At 55.1% G+C, this 21,574-nt stretch overlaps 2 protein-coding genes across 2 annotated transcripts; one reads left to right on the plus strand and one right to left on the minus strand.

The window, feature by feature from the left end:
• Positions 1-473: 473 nt before the first annotated feature.
• Positions 474-5,388, plus strand: CTSF (cathepsin F). Its single transcript, XM_006893279.1, is given in 13 exon segments — positions 474-665; positions 794-889; positions 1,084-1,314; positions 1,439-1,514; positions 2,231-2,344; positions 2,472-2,617; positions 2,703-2,799; positions 2,879-2,959; positions 4,330-4,449; positions 4,526-4,590; positions 4,679-4,769; positions 5,114-5,172; positions 5,314-5,388. Coding segments are annotated over 13 exon segments (1,443 nt in total).
• A 589-nt stretch (positions 5,389-5,977) lies between these two features.
• On the minus strand, positions 5,978-21,573 carry ACTN3 (actinin, alpha 3). Its single transcript, XM_006893280.1, has 21 exons — positions 21,341-21,573; positions 16,024-16,138; positions 14,968-15,087; positions 14,678-14,764; positions 14,511-14,598; positions 13,829-13,907; positions 13,660-13,741; positions 12,596-12,681; positions 12,225-12,317; positions 11,591-11,821; positions 11,211-11,358; positions 10,035-10,185; positions 9,283-9,391; positions 9,062-9,202; positions 8,664-8,846; positions 8,180-8,314; positions 7,839-8,018; positions 7,364-7,510; positions 7,206-7,271; positions 6,399-6,557; positions 5,978-6,247 (listed from the first exon to the last, which is right to left on the minus strand). Exons 1-21 carry the CDS (start codon positions 21,482-21,484, stop codon positions 6,089-6,091), a joined length of 2,703 nt encoding a protein of 900 aa, XP_006893342.1. The 5' UTR covers positions 21,485-21,573; the 3' UTR covers positions 5,978-6,088.
• Position 21,574: the final 1 nt, after the last annotated feature.

Consider the following 21,574-nt stretch of genomic DNA (forward strand, 5'->3'; position numbering starts at 1 on the left):
TGTTGATAGGGTCTCTTTGAGTCGTATTCATCTGGAAGGCACCTAACAACCACAATAATAGGGATAGTAACACTTCCTGGAATTGCTGTGACCACTGCAAGGAGATGGAATGCAATGTCTAATAAGCACGCAATTAAAGTTTATTATTATTTTTTTTCCTCAGGCCAACGCCCTGTCACCTCCCCAGGGTGCAGCTACGTGACACAGAAGGGTCAGGCTGAGGTGGCAGCGGCTCCGGGGCGCAGTGAGGCCGCGGTCCTGCCACCCCGTGCCCTGGGAAGGGGGATGGGATGCCCGCACGCAACCTCGTCCTGCAAGTCCCGGCTCCGTCCCACGTGCCCGCGGTAAACACGCCAGTGCGCAGGCGCCAGCGGCCGGCGCTCATTGGCCGGCACGCCCCCCGCGGGGCCGCCCCGCCCGTCGGTTGGCCGAGCGTCCTGGGTCCGAGCGCCGGGTCTCCCTTCGCCCTCGCCATGGCGCACTGGCTGCTGCTGCTATCGCTGCTGGGGCTGCTCCCGGGCGCTGCCTTCGCCCCCGCGCCGGCCTCGGGGCCGCCACCCCCGGAGCTGCTGAAGCCGGCCCGCTTCGCTCTAAGGATGTACAACCAAGGCCGGGCTGCGGGGACAGAGGCTTCGCTGGGGACTGTCCGAGGGCGCATCCGCCGGGTGAGACGTGCAGGGCGGACCTGGGGGACCCTGGCGGGGATCGCTGGCCTGGACTCTGCGAACACAGGGAAGGGGGAGGGCGTGGGTGGACCTGCGGGCCATGAAGTTAAGGTTGTCCCTCCACCCAGGCGGGCCTTGGGTCCTTGTACTCCCTCGAAATGACCTTGGAGGAACAACCGTGCAAGCTCTCAGTGTGCCGGCTCCCGCTGTCCAAGAGGACCCTGGTGAGGCTGGGCCCTGGCCCTGAGTCAGCGGCCCTGGGGTGGGGCTTGGCTCAGCACTGCCCAGCTGCAGGTGGGACCAGATGCTGGGGCTGGAGAGGGTGAGCAGCCTGGACCGGCTCTCTGCTGAGGACGTGACTGCCTTGAGCAGTCTTCGTTGAGATGACCCAGCCCCAGCGCCCCTTCTCGCCTTTCAGCTCTGCAGCTTCGAGGTCCTGGATGAGCTAGGCAAACACATGCTACTGAGACGGGACTGTGAACCAGTGAATACCAAGGTTTCAGGTGCTGGGATAGCCCGGGGATGCTGGCATGGGGGGGAGGGGGACGGCCTGCTCCAACCCTGATGCCCTGTTTTTTCCTACCCAGACAATGTGAACGAGTCCATGAATTACAGCATGCCACCCTTGAACCCACACTCCCTGCCTCAGGTGAGGCTCCCATGGCTCTCTGGAGATCAGGCTGCTGCATCCCCCTTCTCATGCCTCACCCCGGGCTGTGGGGGAGCTCCCTGGTCAGCTGAGAGGGGCTCCTAAAGACTCTTGACCTCTGCAGGACTTTTCTGTGAAGATCGAGTCACTCTTCAAGGACTTTGTCATCACTTATAACCGCACATACGAGTCACAGGAAGGTGAGGGCCCAAGCTTGACTGGACATGCTGTAGTCAGGTCAGACTGCCCCTCCTCTTGGTGTTGGGGAAGGGGAAAGGCTGGACACAGAGCATGTTGTTGTTGTTGTCAAGTCAGACTCACGGTGATCTATGACCTGATTATTGATCTGAACCCTATCCTGTCCTGTACAACCTCATCATCTCTGACACACTTGAGCCCATTGCTGCAGTCACTGTGCAAATCCATCTCTTTGAGGGTCTTCCTCTCTTTCTGTGACCCTCCACCTTTCCAAGCATGATGTCCCTCTCCAGGGAATAACCTCTCCTAACAGTATGCCCGAAGTATGTGAGATGAAACTTCGTCATCCTTGCCTGTAAGGAGCTCTGTGGCTGCATTTTCTTCAAGATCTATCAGAAATCCCTAAGCCCTCAGGTCCACCAGTTTCCTGGGACCAGGCAGCCACTACAGTACCCGGCCTCTTTCTCCATGTCCTTTTGTCATTCTGGGCTGTAGGATAGAGTGGTGGCCAGCTTTTCTTGCTGAGATACCGCACTCTCAGTCTCCACCTATTTGTCCACCTCGGTTATTCCTCACTCCCTTAAAAGTTGATCTCATCTCCTGAGCCCTTACTATAGACCTGGCCCCCTTGCCCATCTCAGGGTTCTGTCCTCTAAGCACCCTCCGTTTATCATCTGCGTGGGGTCCCAGCTCCTCCTCTCACACTCCTTGTCTTCAGAGGCCAAGTGGCGCATGTCTGTCTTTGCCAACAACATGATCCTGGCACAGAAAATCCAGGCCCTGGACCGTGGCACAGCTCAGTATGGGGTGACCAAGTTCAGTGACCTCACAGGTAAGGGAGCCGGTGGCCATATCTCTCATGGACCTGTAAGTGTTAGAACCTGCTCCCAAGGCCCCTGGGTAGGGTTAGTTTAGAAGGCTCCCATCCCTGGCCCACCCCTGCCCACCTTTATCTGCAGAGGAGGAGTTCCGCACCATCTACCTGAATCCCCTCCTGAGAAAGAAACCTCAAAACAAGATGCGCCTCGCCAGGGCCCCCATGCAGCCTGCACCTCCTGAATGGGACTGGAGGAAGAAGGGTGCTGTCACCAAAGTCAAGGACCAGGTTGGTCCTAGGAGGTGAGGGTGGGATGTGAGTGCTGCCCTTGGGACCAGCAGGGGACCAGTCCTGACTCTGCCATCTCCTGCAGGGCATGTGCGGCTCCTGCTGGGCCTTCTCTGTGACTGGCAATGTGGAGGGCCAGTGGTTCCTGAACCGTGGGACCCTGCTCTCCCTCTCTGAGCAGGGTGAGCATCCCGCTCTGTGTCCCTGTCCCCAGTCCAGCCCTACCAGCGGGCTCCTCGGGACAAGCCTTCTGTCTCCTAGAGCTCTTGGACTGTGACAAGCTGGACAAGGCATGCATGGGCGGCATGCCGGCCAACGCCTACGCAGCAATAAGGACTCTGGGTACGCTTTGATGGGTCGGGGGTGGGGGGTTGGTTAGTGGAGACTGCTTCTTCCTCTGCAGGAAGTCTGTTTGAAGGGCAGGAACATGAACTTGGGTGCTACAGCGCTGATTTCAAGTCTTCACAGGGACCATTAAAGTTAAAGATCCTGGCCAAGTCAGACCCCAGGTGCCTGGACAGTGTAATAAGGTTCACGGTGCTCCCTCACAGGATGGTGTGGAGCATCTGGAGGGAGAGGGTGTGGATTTCTCAGCCCACAGCAAGTGCGTGGTGCACGACGTCCTAACGTGGCTGCTGAGAGGTGTACAACGGTGCTGTGCCACGTAGGCGGCACACCTCAGCCGAGGAGGGAATGGACCCCAGTTGTAGTCCAGTTCATGGGCTGCCATGGCAGAAGGATGAAGGGGTCTGGAGGTGGCTTTGCAAAGACTGGTCCAGGGGCCTGACAGGGTTCTGAGCTGGATTGCGAATGCATAGTCAGACAGGGACAAAGATGGCAAGCAAGGCCAAGAGCCTCGGGAACCCTGAGCTGAGCCCTCAGCCAGGAGTCAGGGTCCAACCCTCCCGCTTTGCTTGATAATTAGTGTCGCTTCCTGCTCCTTGTCCCTGGAATGAGGCCCACGTGGTCGTGTGCGTGAGTTTAGCACAGCGCTGAGAAGCCCGTCGCTCTTCCGGAATATGTTCTCACTCATGGTGTCTTGGAGCGCCCAGCATAACTGCCCCAGAGGGTTTCAGAGGCTTTACATCGTTATAGGAACCTCATCTTTCTCCTCAGGAGCAGCTGATGGTTTCAAACTGCCAACCTTTTGGTTAGCAGCCAAGTATTTTAACCATTGTACCACCAGGTCTTATTCCAGTAGGTTATTGGTAGGTGCTTTTGAGTACGACTCATACATAGTGACTTTAGGGCCAACCGATCTGAACCCTGTCTTGTATCATATCCTTTTATTTTTTCCAAATTTTTTTTAATTTGTGTGTGTGTGTGTGTGTACCGTCAAATCAGATCTGACTGGTACAGGAGGAGATTGTCCCTCCTTCTCCAGCAGAGCATCTGGTGGATTCAAACCACTCACCTCTAGCATTGCAGTGTAGCTTCTTGCCACTAGGCCATCAGAGCTCGCCTGTCCTTTATCATCTCTTAAGCTCATTACTATTGTCACTGTGCCAGCCCATCTCACTGAGGACTCTTTCACTCTTCCATATGAAACATAACCAAGTTTCATCTCACATACTTCGGGCATGTTGCTTAAGAGAAGCTTTTCCATGAAAAGGGACATCATGGTAGGATTGGGAGAAGGTCCAGTAGGCCAGGGGATGCTAAGTGGCGGGGTCTACCTTCTCTTCACCTGCCCTGTTCCCATCACTCCCCAGGAGGGCTGGAGACGGAGGAAGACTACAGCTACCACGCCCACGTGCAGGCCTGCAGCTTCTCTGAGAAGAAGGCCAGAGTGTATATCAACGACTCGGTGGAGCTGAGTCAGAATGAGCACAGTGAGTGAGGGGTGGGGTGAGAGCGGGGTGGGGGCCCGGCCTGGGTGCCTACTGATGGCTGTCCCTCCTGCCTCAGAGCTGGCGGCCTGGCTGGCCAGCAAAGGCCCGATCTCTGTTGCCATCAACGCCTTTGGCATGCAGGTAAGGCCCCAGCCCCGCGGCCACGCCCTCTCCTGCTGACAGCTCTCCTCCTTGGAGCTGCTCCCCTCACTCCTCATTCCCCTCCCAGTTCTACCGCCATGGGGTTGCCCACCCTCTGCGGCCCCTCTGCAGCTCTTGGCTCATCGACCATGCTGTGTTGATCGTGGGCTATGGCAACCGTGAGTTCTGCTGACCCGCTGTGCCCAGGACACTGGCAGGGCTTGGACCTCGGGGCTTCTGGCGGGGGCTTGAGGGCTGCCTAGAAACCCTTTCCTTCCCTGCCTCCAGCTGTGGGCCAGGCCAGGACCATCCTGCCCAGGGGTTGAGGAAAAGGGGTGCTGGGCTGTCACCCACCGGTAGCTATACCAGGTCTCCAGGAGGGTGGTGGGGGCCTTTTTGCCTTCTGTGCTTTCCTAGTGCTTGGCACATAGCAGGCCTGCTGCAGTGTGTAGTCAGAGTGAAAGTGCTTGGTGTTTATCTGAAGAGCTGGGAGCTCCTGACTCTGTGTTTGCTCTGCTTCCAGGCTCTGAAGTCCCCTTCTGGGCCATCAAGAATAGCTGGGGCACTGACTGGGGTGAGGAGGTGAGTCTTGTCCCCTAGGCCCTGGCCTCACAGGTCTGTTCTGCCCTTGGCTCCTGGCCCTGTGGCCTCTGTTCTGACCTCACCCATGGCTGTGGGCCCCGGTCATGCTCTCACACCCTTACCAAGCCCTTCTTTTTCCAGGGTTACTACTACCTGTATCGTGGGTCCGGGGCCTGTGGTGTGAACACCATGGCCAGCTCAGCGGTGGTGGACTGAGGTGTCACCAGCTCAGGAGCTGGTTCCCACCAGAGCAACCCCTTTCTCAGCCTGTGTGACCAGGCCTCTCCCCCGGAGGCACAGCTGGCTGAGGGACGGGCACTGAGTACCCTGGGCTGAGTGGAGGGTGCCAGGGGCCCAGCTCCTCTTTCCTTTCACTCACTCACCCACCCAGAGGGGTCCCCCGTTGCACCTTTGTTGAATGGTGGTAGGGAGGAGGATCTTGGAGTGAAGGATGATAGTTGGCACCGAAGCTGGGGCAAGAACCCTGGATTTGGGTTTAAGAAGCAGGCAGGTGAGAGAGAGTTCTGTTCGCAGACCTGGCTTTGCTCCCCGGGCTCTGGCTTCCTGCCCCAGCACCCCTTTGTCTAATGCTAGACATTTTCTTGTTCCCATAGCCTGGGGGCCAGTGTCCCTTCTCACATCTAGAGAAACAGTCACAACAGTCCTTTTCTAACACTAATAAAGAGGTGTCTTGGTCCCCATGTGGTGTGAACATTCCATCCGTGAGGGCAAAAGGGGACACGGGACCCCAGGGGTCAGCAGGGGGCTGCTGGTCCTACCCAGAAACCAGTGGAGATGAGCAGCAAGGGGGACTTCTTTATTCAGAAACATGGTCTCTGAGGCCCTGCTCCGAGGAAAGGAGGGTCGGCCGTGGGAAGGAACCCCCAACACTGAGCGTGGAGAACCGAGTGGGAGCTCAGAGGTCACTCTCCCCATAGAGGGCACTGGAGAAGGCCACGTAGTCCAGGGCACCGGCTGGGGCCCCGGCTCCCTTGTAGGGTGCCATGCGACGGATGCAGTACTCGGCCTGCTCAGCCGGGAGCTCCCGCCGCAGCTCCTCCGAGGTGATGTAGCTCTGCAGGGAGGAGGCGCTCAGGCAGGCAGCCCACCGGGTGCAGGCGGCCGCCCTCCCGCCCAGCCCCTCGCGCCCAGGGCAGCCGCCCTCCAGCCAGCCCCTCGCGCCCAGGGCAGCCGCCCTCCAGCCAGCCCCTCGTGCCCAGGCTCACCTTGTCTCCGGCCAGGATCTTGAAGGAGGCCACCACCTGTTCGGCTGTGTCGGTCTCAGCTGTTTCCCGGGTCATGAAGTCGATGAAGGCCTGGAAGGTCACAACCCCGGTGGCATTGGGGTCCACCATGGTCATGATGCGGGCAAACTCCACTTCCCCCTGTTGGGACAGAAGTGGGCACCGTTGCCCATGAATGCTAAGGTCAGGGTGGGGGGCTCCCAGTGCCCCCTCCTCAGCACTTTAAGGTGGCCCAAATAAAGGCCCTGTTGTACAAGCTCCCTTCCTCCAAAGATGGCCTCCTGTCCACTTGGCCATTTACTCCCACCACCTTCCTGACCTGCCTGCACCCTCTGCTTCCTGTTGGTCCACACTCAGACCTGAGTCTGAATCCTGTGTCAGCGAACACAGAGCTGGTGAGTCAGTTCAGGCTCACTGTAACCCTTCATCTGACAAGTTTCTGAAGCCGTAAACCTTTACAGAAAGAAATGACCCTCTTTCACAGTGACTGGTGAACTCAAGCTGTAAACATGGTAATATTCTGGCATGTCAGTCTCTTCCTGTGTGATCTGAAGGAGGGTCAGCTGGGAGTCAGTTCTGACTGGACGGCACATGACGCATGACATCATGAGGGCTCCTGTGTGTCTGTGAGCAAGTTAATTTACCTCTCTGCATTTGATGGCCCTTGTTAGAATGTGGTGTGATGAGAATGAAATGAAATAATGTACCTGCTGGAGAGAGGTACACACAAGTGATAAGTAGGAGAGAGGGACCCCAGCGGGGCTCTTGGGAGAAGTCTGGGGTGCTCACCAAGTCGTAGCCCATGGAGATGAGGCAAGCCCGGAAGTCATCAGGCTCCATCATTCCGTTCCGCTTCTGCGGATGTTGAGTGGAGGTCAGGTTTAGCATGCCCCAAGCCCCATGAACTCCCAAGTACAGTACCCCACAGGGCCGGGCCCCCCACTGACCCGGTCAAAGTGGTTGAAGGATGCCCGGAACTCATTGAGCTGCTCCTGGCTCAGGCCCTTGGCATCTCGGGTTAGGACCTGGTTCTCCACTTCGTTGATGGTGCGGGCGATGGAGGTGAGCAGCTGTTCCCAGCCCACACGGATGTGCTGCAAGCGGAGCAGCCAGTCAGTGGGCGGCCAGTGCTGGGCCACCAGCACCAGCTCTGCTCCCAGCCTGCTGTGTGACCTGGGCACATCCTCCCTCCAAACTGGGGCCCTCTCTGCTCTGGCCAGTCCTTTTCCAGCTGTAGAAGCTCTGTGACTTGCTGACCCTGTTGAGCCACTTCTTTGCCCTGGGTCTCTGGATCTTGTAGGGGACCTAGCTCAGTGGAACTGAAGACCTTTCCCAGTCAGACGAGATTTTTAGCTGGGACAGCCCCGACTTTCTCAGCCAATGCCACCCCCTTCTCCGGAGTGGACACAGGTGTACACACACCTCCATGCTGTAGACCGTGTGCTTGTTGTCAAACACCAGGCTTTCCTGCAGCAGCTGGTGATCACCCTCCAGCCGGTCGATGTTGCTCTTGTAGTTGATAATGTTCTGTTCCTGCTGCCGCAGCCCGGCCATCTGCTCCTCCAGAGAGCCCACCATCCCCGTTGCCAGCCGCCCCACTTCCTGCAAGGAGAACCAGGTTGCAGTGGGCTTAGCCTGGGTGAAGGCAACTCCTGCTTTCACCAGCCTTGCCACCAGCTGTCCCAGTTCCCGCAGTGGTGCCCAAGCTCCCAACTCCCTGGGGCCCTGCCCTACTCCAGTGGACCCACCATCAGATCCCTTACCTCCACCTTTGCCTGGATCCAAGGCCCAACAGCATTGGCCTGGGCTGCAAACTGTCGTCGGAGCCTCTCATTCACCTGCTGCCGTGCCAGCTCTTCTTGCAGGGTTTGGTCGCGGCTGGGCACCAGCTTTCGGACCTGGGAAGGAGGCGGCAGATGTGGGAGCCAGCCCACTCCTCTCTCACACCTCAGCCCACTCATCTGGGCCGTGTGACTTTGGGCAAGTCACTCGAGCTCTCCTGGCCTGACTTTCCACCTGTGTATATAGCATAGCACAGGTGGTTGTATAAAGGTAATCCACACAAACCAGTCCTGATAAGTGAACAATGGGTATGGTGGCTATTTTAGGATGAGGCCCAGACAAGAAAGGGGTTTCTCCAATGGCATGTGGAGTCACTGGTAGCCCCCAGACCCTGTCTTGAGCAATCTGGGTGATTAGAATGCTGGTGGGAGGCTGGGTGTCAGAAAAAGACTATGCAGTACTGACCGTGTCCCACTTGGTGTTGATGTCCTGCGGGCCCAGGCTGATGTAGGGGTTTGTGATGCTGGCCCGGAGCCCGTACGTTTGGCAGATCTTCTGGATCTCACCCTGAATGCCCAGGATGGCAGCTCGCTCCCGGTCAGCCTCAGGTAGTGTGGCCTTGAACTGCTCATGCGCAGTCAGCAAGCTCTGGGGGCAGCAGGCAAGCAGTGTCAGTAAGTAACCCCTCCATTTGCCCAGGCAGGACAGCAGTAGGTCCTGGGTAGGGCTGGGCACTGGGGGCTTCTTCCCTCCTCCACGGCCCGAGTTCTCTAAAGGACCGGCCCTAGCTTCTGTCTTCTCATCCATGCTTCCCCAAGCCCAGAGCCCAGGCTGGACGAGGGCTGGGACAGGTGGGTGAGCACCTGGGTCTCCTCCACCGAGTGCACAAGCCATACGTCCTGCAGGTCCTCCACCGCGCCGTCCAGCCAGTTATTAAAGGGTGCTGCTCTCCGCGCAAACTCGAGCTGCAGCTGGTCAATGGTCTCCAGGAGCTTCTCCATCCGCTGGAGCCGTGGGGACAGCGGATCAGGGGCCTTCGCAGCTGGTGACCTCCCTCACCCCAGTCCTGGGTCCCCAGCCCCACCTCTAGGGCGTCCCGCCTCTTCTGGGTCAGCGTGCCCAGGTTGTCCCACTGGTCGCAGATGGCCTGGCAGCGGCTATTCACCGAGGCTGCTTCGTGGTAGTCTAGTTCACTGGGGACACGAAGGGGGACGAGTGTGGGACCAAACCCCGACCCAGATAAATGTCCTCACAAGGGCTAGCACCTGCGTGCTGCTGGTGATGGTAGGGTGGGAACGGAGGAACAGGAACAGGTGGGGTGGGCTTCTTTAAAGAGGTGCGGCTCTTTAGAGAACAGAGCACAACACAGTCCCTAAGGGGCGTGAGGGGGCGGGGTCATGGGGAAAGGGGCGGGGTCATACGAAGAGGGCGGGGTCCTATGGAGAGGGGCGGGGTCTGAGGTTGATACGGAGAGTGGCTCCAGCCAGGTTATGGATAGGGTGGGCCTTGTCTTCTTGGTGAACAAAGTGTGGACAGAAATGAAGGGTCTAGAAATACGTTGAGTGGCTAAATGAGGAAGGTAGAGGGAAAAAGGATGCGAATGAACAGGGATACCAGGGTGGAGTTCCTGCACCAGGGAAAGTGAGGTGGAACGCAGAGCCACAAGGGAGCCGGGTTGGCAGAGGACCACGCCCACTCGAGCTCGGCCCGCAGGGCAGAGCCAGTTGGGGGCGTGTTCATTAGGGAAAGGCTACGCCTCTTGGAGCCCTGGACCAGTAGGGCTTGGTTGAGGGGCGGGGCCTAGAGGGGCGGTGCTACGGAGTGGACCACGCCTACTTGAGCTCCTGGGCCAGCGCTGCTATGTGCTCCACTCGATCTTGGTGCGCAGCCAGGTCGCTTTCAAAGGCCTCGTGGCGCCTTAGCAGCGCCCGCACCTCCTGCAGCGAGGCCGACTCGTAGTCACGCTGGTTCAGCATCTCCTCCTTCCCTGCTCAGAGACAAGCCCACTCTGATCACCCAGCAGCAGTCCCCTAAATGTCACTATCTCCAGCCCCTGCATCATTTGGTGTGGCCCTTGGTACAGTTATGCATTTGATTCCTTTGACCTGGTCTCTTTGCTCTAGAGACTTGGTTTATTTAAACATGCAATGAATATAAAGGTGCTTGTGGATAATAATTAGCAAAATTAAGCAGCACCATCATCACCATCATCATCATCAAAATAATTGTAGTGTAAGTACCTCTGGAGTTTGCAGAAGAGGCAACTCAGCTTTACAGATGTCAGGCGACTTTCCCAAAGACACATGAGAAAACCAAAACTCTTCACTTAACACTGTGTCACCAGTGGCTATCTATTTCAGGAATGTTTAGTATATCAAATCACTGTCATTCATAAGGGAGCTCTGAGCGTCTAGTGGTAAGAAGCTATGCTGCAATCTCAAAGGCATGTGGCTGGAATCTACCAGCTGTTCTATGGGAGAAGGATGGGAAATCTCCTTCCATGTCATTTACTGTCTCTGAAAACAACTACAACAACATGCCTATAATCCATTATTAGTATTTGTTCATTTTAGTCAGAACTTATAGGACCAAAACCCGTGGCAGGGTACAGCATAATTATTTTATATACAGAATGTATATAAATTGTCTCATATATATGCAAGATTTTAGCATCAATATAGTCAAGGTATAGGTGATAAGAAGACTAGGGACATATTACCTTTGAAGTCTTGCTCAATGACACAAACAAAATGCTAATGACAAATTAGTCAGAGTAGACCCATGGAAGGCCAGAGTCAAGGGGAAGTTTATAGGCCTGAATTTAAAGATGAAGAAACTAAAACACAGAGAGGGACAATGATTTGTCTAAGATTGCACAGCAAGTCAGGGTGAACAGTGGGACTGGTCTGCCACCTCCTTGCAGAAAACCTGCCCTGGTCTATGCATGTTGCCAGGAACACCCTCTGTATCAGCATCACCCCAGGTAGAGCCAAAACCACAAGGTGCCCCTACCCCGGGTCCAGGTTTCGTGCAGGGAGGCCTTCTGCTGGAACTTCTCAGCCAGGTGCTGGAGCCGCTGCAGGCGCCGGATCTCAGACAGCAGCCAGTCCTCGTAGCCCTTCTCCACCTGCTCCAGCCCTCGCCACGCATTAGCAATGTCCTGTGGGCAAGAAGAGGTGTCCTAGGGGAGCTCTGGTGGCATAGTGGCAAGAAGCTGCACTGCAATCCCAGAGGGACACGGTTCAAATCCACCAGATGCTCTGCTGGGAAAGGAGGGACACTTTCCTCCTGTACCAGTCAGACCTGATTTGACGGTACACACACACAAGGCCTAAGGTCACTTGGGAGAATGTTGGCAGGGTTAAGACTTGCCCAGCCCCAGCCTGGCTCACCGAGACCAGCTTGCCCTCAGAAGGCATGAAGGCGGGCCGGTGACTCAGGCGCAGCTTGGTCTGAAGCGTGTTGAAGTTGATCTCCAGCTGGCACTTCTCCTGCACGCGGGGGGGCTTGTGCAGGCGCCGGTAGTCCCGGAAGTCCTCCAGCTTGCGCTGCATGGCGCTCATGCTGGGCTCACCGGTACGGTTCTCCAGCCATGGGACGGTGCGGCGGATCCACTCCAGCAGCTGCCAGGACACGCAGAGCAGAGGACTGTGAGCTGACCTGCCCTCCTCACGCAGCCCTCTCCACCCACACTGACACTACAGCCGGAGGGTGGGCCTCAAGCAAGAGGAGGTGAATTTCAGAATGAGGGTCTTCCTGATCAAAGGGAGAAGATGGTTGGTGTCTATGTCCAGTGCCCAGTCTAGGTTGCACTGGGTCATGTGAGTCCTGAATGTGCGTGGACGGATGAATGAATGAGCACATGTTTGACCAGCGAGGACCGTGAGCTTGAGTGGGCAGGCAATGGGAGCTGATGGACAGGGAGAGACTGAGAGAGCCAAGGCTGCCGGAGGAAGGAGGTATCTGTAAGGTCAGGCCTGAGGAGGGCCAGTGGGCCCAGGAGTAAGTCTGTGGCTGCAGCCTTACCTCACTGGCCAGCTTCTCATACTCCTCCATTAGCTTCTCGTTTTCTTGGTTCACGGCCAGCACCTTGCAGATCCTGTTGGCAGCTGTCTCGGCCTGTGGTAGAGGATGGCAGAGGTTGGCACTGAACAAAACAGACTCCCTCTCCCAGGCTCTCTAACTGCCAAAAATCTGGGCTAGTGGGTATAGAGGGAGGAGGATGGGGCACACCTCTTAGTGTGGGAAGGGGGGCTTCTGGCCAGAGGCAGCGGCTCCTGAGCTCCTCAAGAACCAGTGACCACAGCTAGGACAGTGACACTCCCCTTGCCCGGGTAGTCCAGGCTCCTCCGCATTTGGGATGCTGCAAGGTGTGGGCATCAGTGAGGTCCCCTTACCTGCTCAGCCCCAGCAAAGGCATGGTAGAAGCAGGAAACATAGGTCATGACGGCCTTCTCATCTGGCTTTGGGGTGTTGACAATGTCTGGGGGGAGGGCAGGGAGGTGCTTATCCACCAAAGTCAGGAGGAGAAAACGGTTTGAGCCCCTTCCCAAGCAGAGACTGCCCTTGGAATAGGAGGGGCTGGAGACACCCTCAAACTCAGGCGCCTCCTCTTCCCTGAATGTCTCTCCGACTCCTCAGGCCCACTGGCCTTTGCCTCTGTGGGGCAGGGAGCGTATGAGGGTGTGAGCAAGTGGGTAGATAGAGCAGCCCCCATGAGGTACCAGCCCTTAACTCCATCTGAACGTTTGCCTGTCTTTCCCCCTAGTCTATGAGCTTCTTAGGGGTCAGAATAAGTTCTCATCCATTGGTGGCCATATAGCTGGGACACTGCACACAGTAGGTTTTCAGAAAATGTTTACTGCTTTGATTGAATTGTTGTAAATCCAATCTCTATAACTGTGGCTATAATCCTTCTTGGGAAAGAGTTTTCTTTGCTTTATTAATGAGGCAGTAATAGTGTAAGGTGGGTCTTGGATCAGACTTCTTTGAGATATAAAAGGAACAGTTCATCAAGGAAGAAGGGAAGCAGAGATGGAGGAAGAGAGATGGAAATCCACAGGAAGTTTTCCCAGAAACAGAAGTTAAAAAAAGACAAAGACCTCCTTCCAGAGTCAAGTGAGGCATAAAGCCTTTCCCTAAAACTGGCCCTCTAAATTCAGACTGCCAGCCTCCTAAACTGTGAGAAAATAAATTTCTGTTTGTCAAGGCCACCCCCTTGTGGTCTTTCTGTTATACAGCACTAGAAAACGTATGGTAGCTGGGATGTGAGGCAGAGGGGGGAGCCACCAGGGGAGACAGAAGAGAGATTGGGCAGTAGGACAGATGGTTCCTAGAGAAAGGATTCTGACTAGGAAGTGTAGTGGGGGCAGAGCATTGTAGGAGAAGGAGGAGGCAAAGGTGTGGAGCCGGGCCACACTAATCAGTAAGTGGAGGTCTTGCCTGGACCAGGCTCATTCACCTTCTGCATCCAGCATCTTGGGGATGTCCAGGTATTTTTCTGCCACCTCAAACGCAGTGTTCAGGTTGCCAATGGGGTCATCCTAGATGGGTGTGAACAGGGAGAGGAGGAAGCTCAGCTGAGGGCCGAAGACAGAGAGTTAGGACAGAGCTGGCAGCGGACGACCAACCTTGCGCAGTTTGGCATAGTCGATGAGGTCGGGGCGGTGGCGGTGGATGAGAGCACAGAGGGCCAGACCATCCTTCCAGCTGCTCAGAGAGAAGGCGCTGTCTCAGGTCTGGGTGCAAGCTGAGGCCGCACCCTACCTTCACCCTGAAAGACGCCCTTCAGGAAAGTCTCACTGGTAACATGCAAGCGCTCCTCAATGCCTACCCATCTAAGGCATCACTCCCTGTCAACCTTCACATGGCTCCCCATTGCTTTCTGGCATTTGAGATCCTTCATTATGTGACTATAACCATCTCCTCCAAATTCATCTCAATTCCTTCACATGCCCTATGCTCAGGCCTGACCAACTACTAGATGTTTCTAGCCTCTAGGTTCTTGTTCACGAGAGTTCCTCTGGTGAGAAAGCTCTTTCAATCATGTCTCAGAGGCCCCTTCCTCCAGGAAGTCTTCTCATTCCTCCTATGGGTTTGATTCAAGTCGATAAGCATTGACTCAATGCCTCTAGTTTTCAGACACTGTTCTCAGGACGTGGCTGTGACTTTCTCACCCCTGTAGCTCATAACAGGGACCAGTTCTGTGCTCCTCACTGGCTGGGGGGCCTTGAGGGCAGGGTCCATGTCTGGCTCCTTACTGTGCCTAGTGCTCAGTCAGGTCCTGAGAGCATCTGCAAGCAGCCAACAGACCTGGTGTGGAAGTTCTGCACGTTGACGTTACGGTACGGCGCTGTCTTCCGTTGGCACCACAGGAGCAAGCCTTCCTTGGCCGAGGTTTCTGGGTAAGAGAGAGGTGGGGGCGTTAGACAGGGAAAGGTCTGGTTCAGCAGCCCCCTACCTCCTTTCTCACCACTCACCCTCCACAGAGATGTCCTGGATGGCGAAGCGGAGGATGATGGTCCAGATCATGCCCAGGGTCATCTTCAGGTTGCCATCAACGATCTCTGCAGGGTGGGGGTGGGGACAGCTTGCTGGGCATCCAGGGCCTCTGCTCATTGTACCCCCTTCTCTGCCCTGTGGTCCCTGACCCCGACCCCAGGGCTGCCACACAGGGCACATTTGCTTCTTCTAGACCCATTCCCATTCATAAAGGAGACTTGTTGGAATGTTCCTCGGCCCCTGCCCAAGGTCCCTCCTGGAGCCTCACCCTCAGCACCGATGGACACCAGCTTAACCCCCTTGCTGGCAATGAAGTCCAGGGCCTTGTTGACATTGGCGATTTTGTGGAAGCGCATCTTGCCTTTGTCTGGCCGAGGCAGCCTCTCTCCTGTGTGTAAGAGAGATGAGAGGTAAAAAATCAGAGGAGGTCACAGAAAAACGAAACCCATAATTAAAAAAAAAAACCAGACCTTCTAACTAACATCCTGACACAAGGGTCATTAGTCACTCTTCAAGCCTGGAAGTGAATTTGCCCCAATGACTCAACAACTCTCAGCGGAACAGACAAGCCTCCTAGTGAACACCATGAGGGCATACTCCTTAGAAGAGTCGGCCACACAGGATCAGAAGGCCAGCATTTGCCCAGGGACAAAGCACAAAAGGGATGAAGGGCAAAGACTGAGGGACAGTAGACATGGTAAACTTAAGGAGGCAGTGGAAAGATCACTGCTATATTGTGAGAACTGCAATCAGTGTCTTCAAACCGGTGAGTGGGAAGTCAATTTGTTCTTTCACTCAAATAACAATAAAAATAAAAAATAAAAGTTGTCGTTAGTTGCCACTGAGTTGAGTATAATTCTTAATGACCCTGTGAACAACAAACCTGAACTCTGTCCTATCCTGTGCCATCTTCACAGTTTCTGACACATTAGAGCCCATTGTGGAAGTCACCATGTCACTCCAACTGGTCAACGGTCTCCTTCTCCTTTACTGACCCTTCACCCTTCCTAGTATCATGTCCCCCTCCAAGGAATAGCCCCTTCTAGTAACATGGCCAAAGTATGTGAGGCAAAGCTTTATCATTTTTGCCTCCAAAAAGTATTTTGGCTGCACTTTCCCTAAGATGTATTTGTTTTTTCTTTTGGTAATCCATGGGATTTAAAAACAAATAAATAAATAACTTTAAAAAAAACCAAACCAATCAAAGGTCATGGAAGGCAGCTAGGGACCTCACCCCACAACCCCTACCCCACCAAGTCCCCTCCAGCGCTTGGCTGCCCAAGTTTCTGGGCCTGAGTCCCTGTGCACTGACCGCAGCCCTCACCTGAAATCACCTCCAGGAGCAGCATGAGCTTGAGGCCGTTGCGGAAGTCTTCCTCGATGTTCTCGATCTGGGTGCCCGCCTTGCGCAGGTGTGAGTTGCACCAGGCAGTGAAGGTCTGGGGACAGAGTAGCCATCAGACATGAGGGCAGACCTGAGGGCAGGGTCTGGAGCGAGTGGGGCACAATCCTGGCTCCTTGGTCAGGGGTGCTCCCCCAGCTAGATCCCCGCTCAGTGACTGACTTGATCTGCTTTGCATCCTGGGCCAGTCCCTTTCCCTCTCTGACACTTAGTTTTCCTAGACCAGGAGAAACTGGTCCCAGTTTGGACTTAGATTGCCCTCACCAGACAATACTCCACTCCTGGCTTGCCACGAGCATGGGAAGGGAACTTAAGAATGTCAAAGCAGACACCAAAATGGGGGACCCCGTGGGCGCAGGAGCCAATGCAGAATGATTCTGCCTTTCCACCTCATCCACTGCCTTCAAGAAGATTCGATCTCACAGCTACCCTACAGGACAGATCAGAACTGCTGCAGAGGGTTTGCAAGGTTGTAAATCTTTACAGAAGCAAATCGTCTCAACTTCCTTCTGTGGAGTGGCTGGTAGATTTGAACTGCTGATGCTTTGTCTGCAGCCCGACACTTAATCCACTATCGGCAGCACGCTCTTGTCTTTACAAACATGGAGGGACTTCAGAGTTGACGTGTTCAGCCCTGAGTGTTTTGTCTAAAGACTGTGTGCCCCTTCATATCTCAGCCCCCACACCCCCAGGACCACGGGGTGTCCTCCTCCCCGCAGACTCTGAGTCTGTGCCTGCTTCCAGACTGCGGGAATCAGCAAGGAGCCCAGACCTCACTCCCCCTGTCTTCTGGAGATGGGTGCTCCGCTCTGTCCTCAGTCAGCCTCAGACTCTCCCTGGGACGGGAGAACGTCACACAAATGACTGTGTGTGTGTTGGGGATGAGGTGACCCAGAGTCTGCTGGACAAGGACTCACCCCACCCCCAGCTACCAGGAAAGACCTTATGATCCACTTCTGCAAAAACCAGCCCGTGAAAGCCTTGTGGATCTGATGTCAGAAGACAAGCCACTCAGGTCAGAAAACAAATCCGCTGTCAACAAGTCAAGTCCAACTCGCAGGGACACTCCAGCCTCTCCGAGGCAGCAAATCTGGGAGGCTTTATATGGGAGGTGATGGCCCATTTTTCTGCTGGATTTGAACTGCTGACCTTTTGGTTAGAAGCCCATTATGTACTGCATCATCAGGTCGGGAACCATTCAAAGTATGACTGGCGAAAGTAGCTGTAACATTGGGCTCAAACACAGTCAGGGTTTTCAGGATGACCAGCAGTGTTTTCTGTAGTTCATCAGGTTGCTATGAACTACAGAACAGGGCAAGCCCTCAGGCCCCAAAGTCGGCCAGCAGCTAGTAGATCCTTGAGAGGCATGGTCTGGCTCCAGTCCACAGAGCTGTTCGCTCCGCATGACCCTAGGTCAGCCCCTCACCCTGTCTGGGGCTCAGTTTCCCCAACTGCACAATTAAGAGTTCTGACTCCATGATGATTCAAATCCTCCCTCCTCTGAGCCGGTGGGATTCAAGAATTCAGAGGATCCCCCATAACGGGGTAGATACTCCTGCAAGGTGGCCCTGGAAGACATTTAGAACCTTCCCTTCCTCAGACCAGCTCCCCAGGCACCTTGGTTGCTAGATATGGAAGATAACTCTTCAAATATTTACAAGGTTGTCATTGGCAGGGTAATGGAGTGAGCTCCCGGTCACCAGCAGTGTGTAAGTGGATGCTGGGATGTAAGTACAGGGGAAGGCAGTTGGATTCTCCACACTCTATTCTGACCCTGGAGCCTGGAATGATCTGAGTTGGACAGAGGAAGGCCAGGTCGGATGGGAGCTCAGAGAGGGCTCCAGGGGTAGCACGGTAGTGCTCTTTCTGCCTAAACAGTGGGGGGCATTCTTTGATTTTTATACACAGAACCCTTCATGAGCTGTGGTCTCTACCCTAAAGAGACTCATAGGGGCATGATAGCTTGAGACATGCCAAGAGAGACATGTTGGGGAGTCTGTCTAAGGGAGGGGTCTTTCCAACGATGGGACCCCTTAGGGAGTCTGCTCAGAGCTGGAAGAACCCAAGTTATTCACACCAAGAAGGGCAGGCAAGGGCATCCCAGGCAGGCAGAGTGAGGAACAGTTGAAGCTGAGGGTGTCTGGGTGTAAGCGGTGAGAGGCAGGCCGGAGGGGCGGCAGGGGCCAGGTCATGCACGCTCCTGGGTGTTAAGCCAGGGAGTTTGAACTTGATCCTGAGGGCAACGAGGAGTCAGCAAAGCTTTCAGGCAGAGGAGGGAGGTGGGCAGAGCAGTGTTTTCGAAAGCTCCCTCTGAGCAGAGTGGGAAAAGATGCCATGGTGGAGAGGGGGAAGGAAAAGTCAGGGACCAGGACCAGGGAGTGAAAGGATGGGTGTCAGTGAGAGAGCCAGTCAGGACCAGGGGGAGGACAGAAATTTTTTTCCCCCTCAACAGTCACTTTATTGCTTTCCTTCTGGGTCCCTGGCACCTTTAGTTGCGCTGAGTTTCCTCTAACCCATTGTGATCGGATGTGTAACACAAAAGCACTGGCCGGTACTACACTGTCCTCTCAGTCACCAAACCCATTGCTGATGAATTGATTTCAACCCTAAAGGACAGAGCTGAGCTGCCCCACAGGGTTCCCAAGGCTGTAATCTTCATGGGACCAGACTGCCACAGCCTCCTCCTGCCAAGTGGCTGGTGCTTTGAACCCTTGAACTTTGGGTTAGCAGCCGTGTGTTCAACCACAGCCTCATGAGAGTTCTGTCGTCAGGATTGCAGTGCAGCTTCTTGCCACTAGGGCCACCATCGAGTCGAACCAACCCATAGCTGACTGGGAGCTTTTTCAGAAGGCAGTTAACCATCAGGGGAGGAGATTGCCCATTTGGTTGCAATTTGTGGATCTGAACCATATGCCTTTGGGATGGCAGCACATCTTCTTGCCACTAGGCCACCAGAGCTCCCTTATCTTCATAGCAGTAGGTATATTTTCGCCATTGTTGCTGCTTCACATCAGTGTCTTCCAACCTGATTCCAGCACTATATCAGACAGTGTTCTATTCCTATTTGTAAGACTTCTACTGGCTAATTTTCATCAGATCCTTCTTCCTAGACTGTCTCAGTGTATCAGTCACACTGAAACCTGTCCATTATGGACGATCCTGCTGGTATCCATGGCATAGTTTCCAGCATCACCTACTGCCGTGTACCATTGAGTGGGAACCGACCCGTAGCTGACTGCGACGGGTTTTCAGAGAAAAGGAGCATCGGAGGAGATTGCCCATTCTCCTGCAGAGCAGCTGGTGGATTCAAACCGTGTGCCTTGGGATTGCAGTTAGACCTTCTAAAGAGAATGACTCACTGAGTGTTTCTGAAAAAGCTGAGTAAGTGGCCTCAGGCCTCAGGTGTGAGTGAGGAGGCAGGAGTGCTCCCAGGTTGTGTGAAGACGTTGGATGAATAGTATCTGGAGAGAAAGTTTTCACTCCCAGGATAGGGAAGGAACTGAAGCAAAAGCACATGGGTGTGTGTTACTGGAGTGTAATAAACAACTATGGACAACAGAGAAACAGCCAGATGTCCAACCACGGAGAACACAGGTGGACGTACGGAGCGTCTTATACAGCTGGAGAAGGAATTAAAGTGGCTGATGGATGTTGGAAAACGCCCGGGTGGCACAGTGATTAAAACACTTGAATGCTAACCTCAAAGTTGGCAGTTCCAACCCAGTAGCCAAACTCCTTGGGAGAAAGCTGCAACAGTCTCGTTCCATTAACATTTACAGATGTGGAAACCCTCTTGGGCAGTTGTCCTCTGTCTACAGAGCTGTGGAGTCGGAATCGGAATCGAGGGGATGACGTGGTTTGGTTTTTTCAGCTGGGCTGGAAGGATGCTCTCGAGATGTTTGTTGTTAACTGACAAAGGCAAGTTCCAGACTGCCGTATGTTGTCCGAGGGGTATGCAAAGAGGCCTGGGTGGGTGGGGGTGTGGGGAGGGGGAGGAATTTTTCAGAACAGGTGGTGGCTGGAGCCAGGGGCAGGGATGACATCATCAAGAGATTGCCCAGCCCAGGACCACAGCTGTGCGGGGAGACAGGTGCAAGAGGAGCCTGGAGGAGGCATCATTGGGGGCACCCCAGCAGAGTCAGCTGAGCCTCCTGCCCCCTGGGGCTATCTCATCCAACAGAAACACTCTGATTCTAAATTCCAGGATGCTCAGACTCCACCGGTTCCACCAAGCATCCCTGTTGCCTGCCCCTTCTTGTGTCTCACATTATTGACACATGGTCCAATGGGCTCTGCCCCCCTCTGCCCCTGCCTGATATCCCCCAGACGTTTCGCATTCCAGCCTGCTCATCTCTTTTGGGAACCGAGGGGTCCTGCCCTCTCCACTTGGTAGAGCAAGGAGTGAAAATAGCTTAATGAGGGGGAGGATTCTGATGAGGCTGGACCTGGGTGGCCACCAACCCATGTGCCCCTAGCTCTCTTACCAATCGCTGCCTCAGCATAAAGTGTCTATCTGGCTGGAGAGTCAAGTTACTGCGTAAGGGGACCCAGGGTTCCCTCCTCCCTGACCTTATGGCCTTTTCAGCAGACTCAGGCCCCTGGGGGGGGGGGCAGGAGCTTGGAAAAGAGTGGGGTTAGGGCAAGGGGCAAAACCCCTTAGGCTGGAGCGTCTGCATCTTGACAGTATGTATATGGTTTGAGCCCCATTTCTGTCCCTTTTGGGGCCTCAGTTTCTTCCTCTGACAGCTGGGTTTAGAGCTATAGATCCCATGCTAGACAGGGCAGAGGAGAGGGAGAGGGGGGACCTGAAATGGTAGTCAACAGCACCAAGCTCAGGAGTTGGCACGGCCACAAGTCCTTAGGTTAGGGCCTGGGTATATTTAACTACCACGTGGGAGTGTGAGGGAGATTATTTTTCCTGAACCCCAAACTTGGATCTCTTGAACTTTGTCCAACAAATTATTTTACACGGCATAAAGGGGCCAGAGAGCTTAGGAGAATGAACTCTGGCGGATGGGGACCCCAGAAACTTTCCTCACCCTTAATTCCCAAGAGTTTCCCAGCCCTGCCTTCCAGCCAGCCCCACAGGACTGCAGGGAATCTGTGGGTTGAGCTTGAGCTGGGGAAAGGCGCTCTAAGGGAAAAGTAGATTCTGCCCTTGACCTGCTGGGATGCGGCGGGGAAACCTCCTGGCCGCTCCAGCCTCAGTTTTTCCATCAGGAAATGGGCGAACACTCACTTTCCGCTGCTGCTTCTCCCAGGCCGGGTCCAGCAGCAGGTCTCGGTCCCAGTCCTCCTCTTGCTCCATATACTCGCCGGCCCCGCCGCCTGAGAAGGGCCCCTCCCCGGCCCCCAGGCCCTCGGGCTGCATCACCATCATCATCGTCGTGCTTGGCCTCTGGGCTCCGCTCCGCGCGCTCCCCAGCGCGGCCGCTGCATTAAGTAGGGCCCGGCCCAGACCCGGATCGGGTTC

The sequence above is a fragment of the Elephantulus edwardii genome, unplaced genomic scaffold, assembly GCF_000299155.1.
Source record: "Elephantulus edwardii isolate Elephantulus edwardi_28Jun2011 unplaced genomic scaffold, EleEdw1.0 scaffold00126, whole genome shotgun sequence".
NCBI classification, from domain to species: Eukaryota; Metazoa; Chordata; class Mammalia; order Macroscelidea; family Macroscelididae; genus Elephantulus; species Elephantulus edwardii.

Coding starts and splice junctions, on each gene's coding strand:
- ACTN3 (XM_006893280.1), bottom strand. CDS start 21,484: ATGATGATGGTGATGCAGCCCGAGGGCCTGGGGGCCGGGGAGGGGCCC. Junction 11,359..11,590: donor CTGAGGGCAAGCTGGTCTCG/GTGAGCCAGGCT, acceptor TCTTGCCCACAG/GACATTGCTAATGCGTGGCG. Junction 8,315..8,663: donor TCAACACCAAGTGGGACACG/GTCAGTACTGCA, acceptor CCTCCTTCCCAG/GTCCGAAAGCTGGTGCCCAG.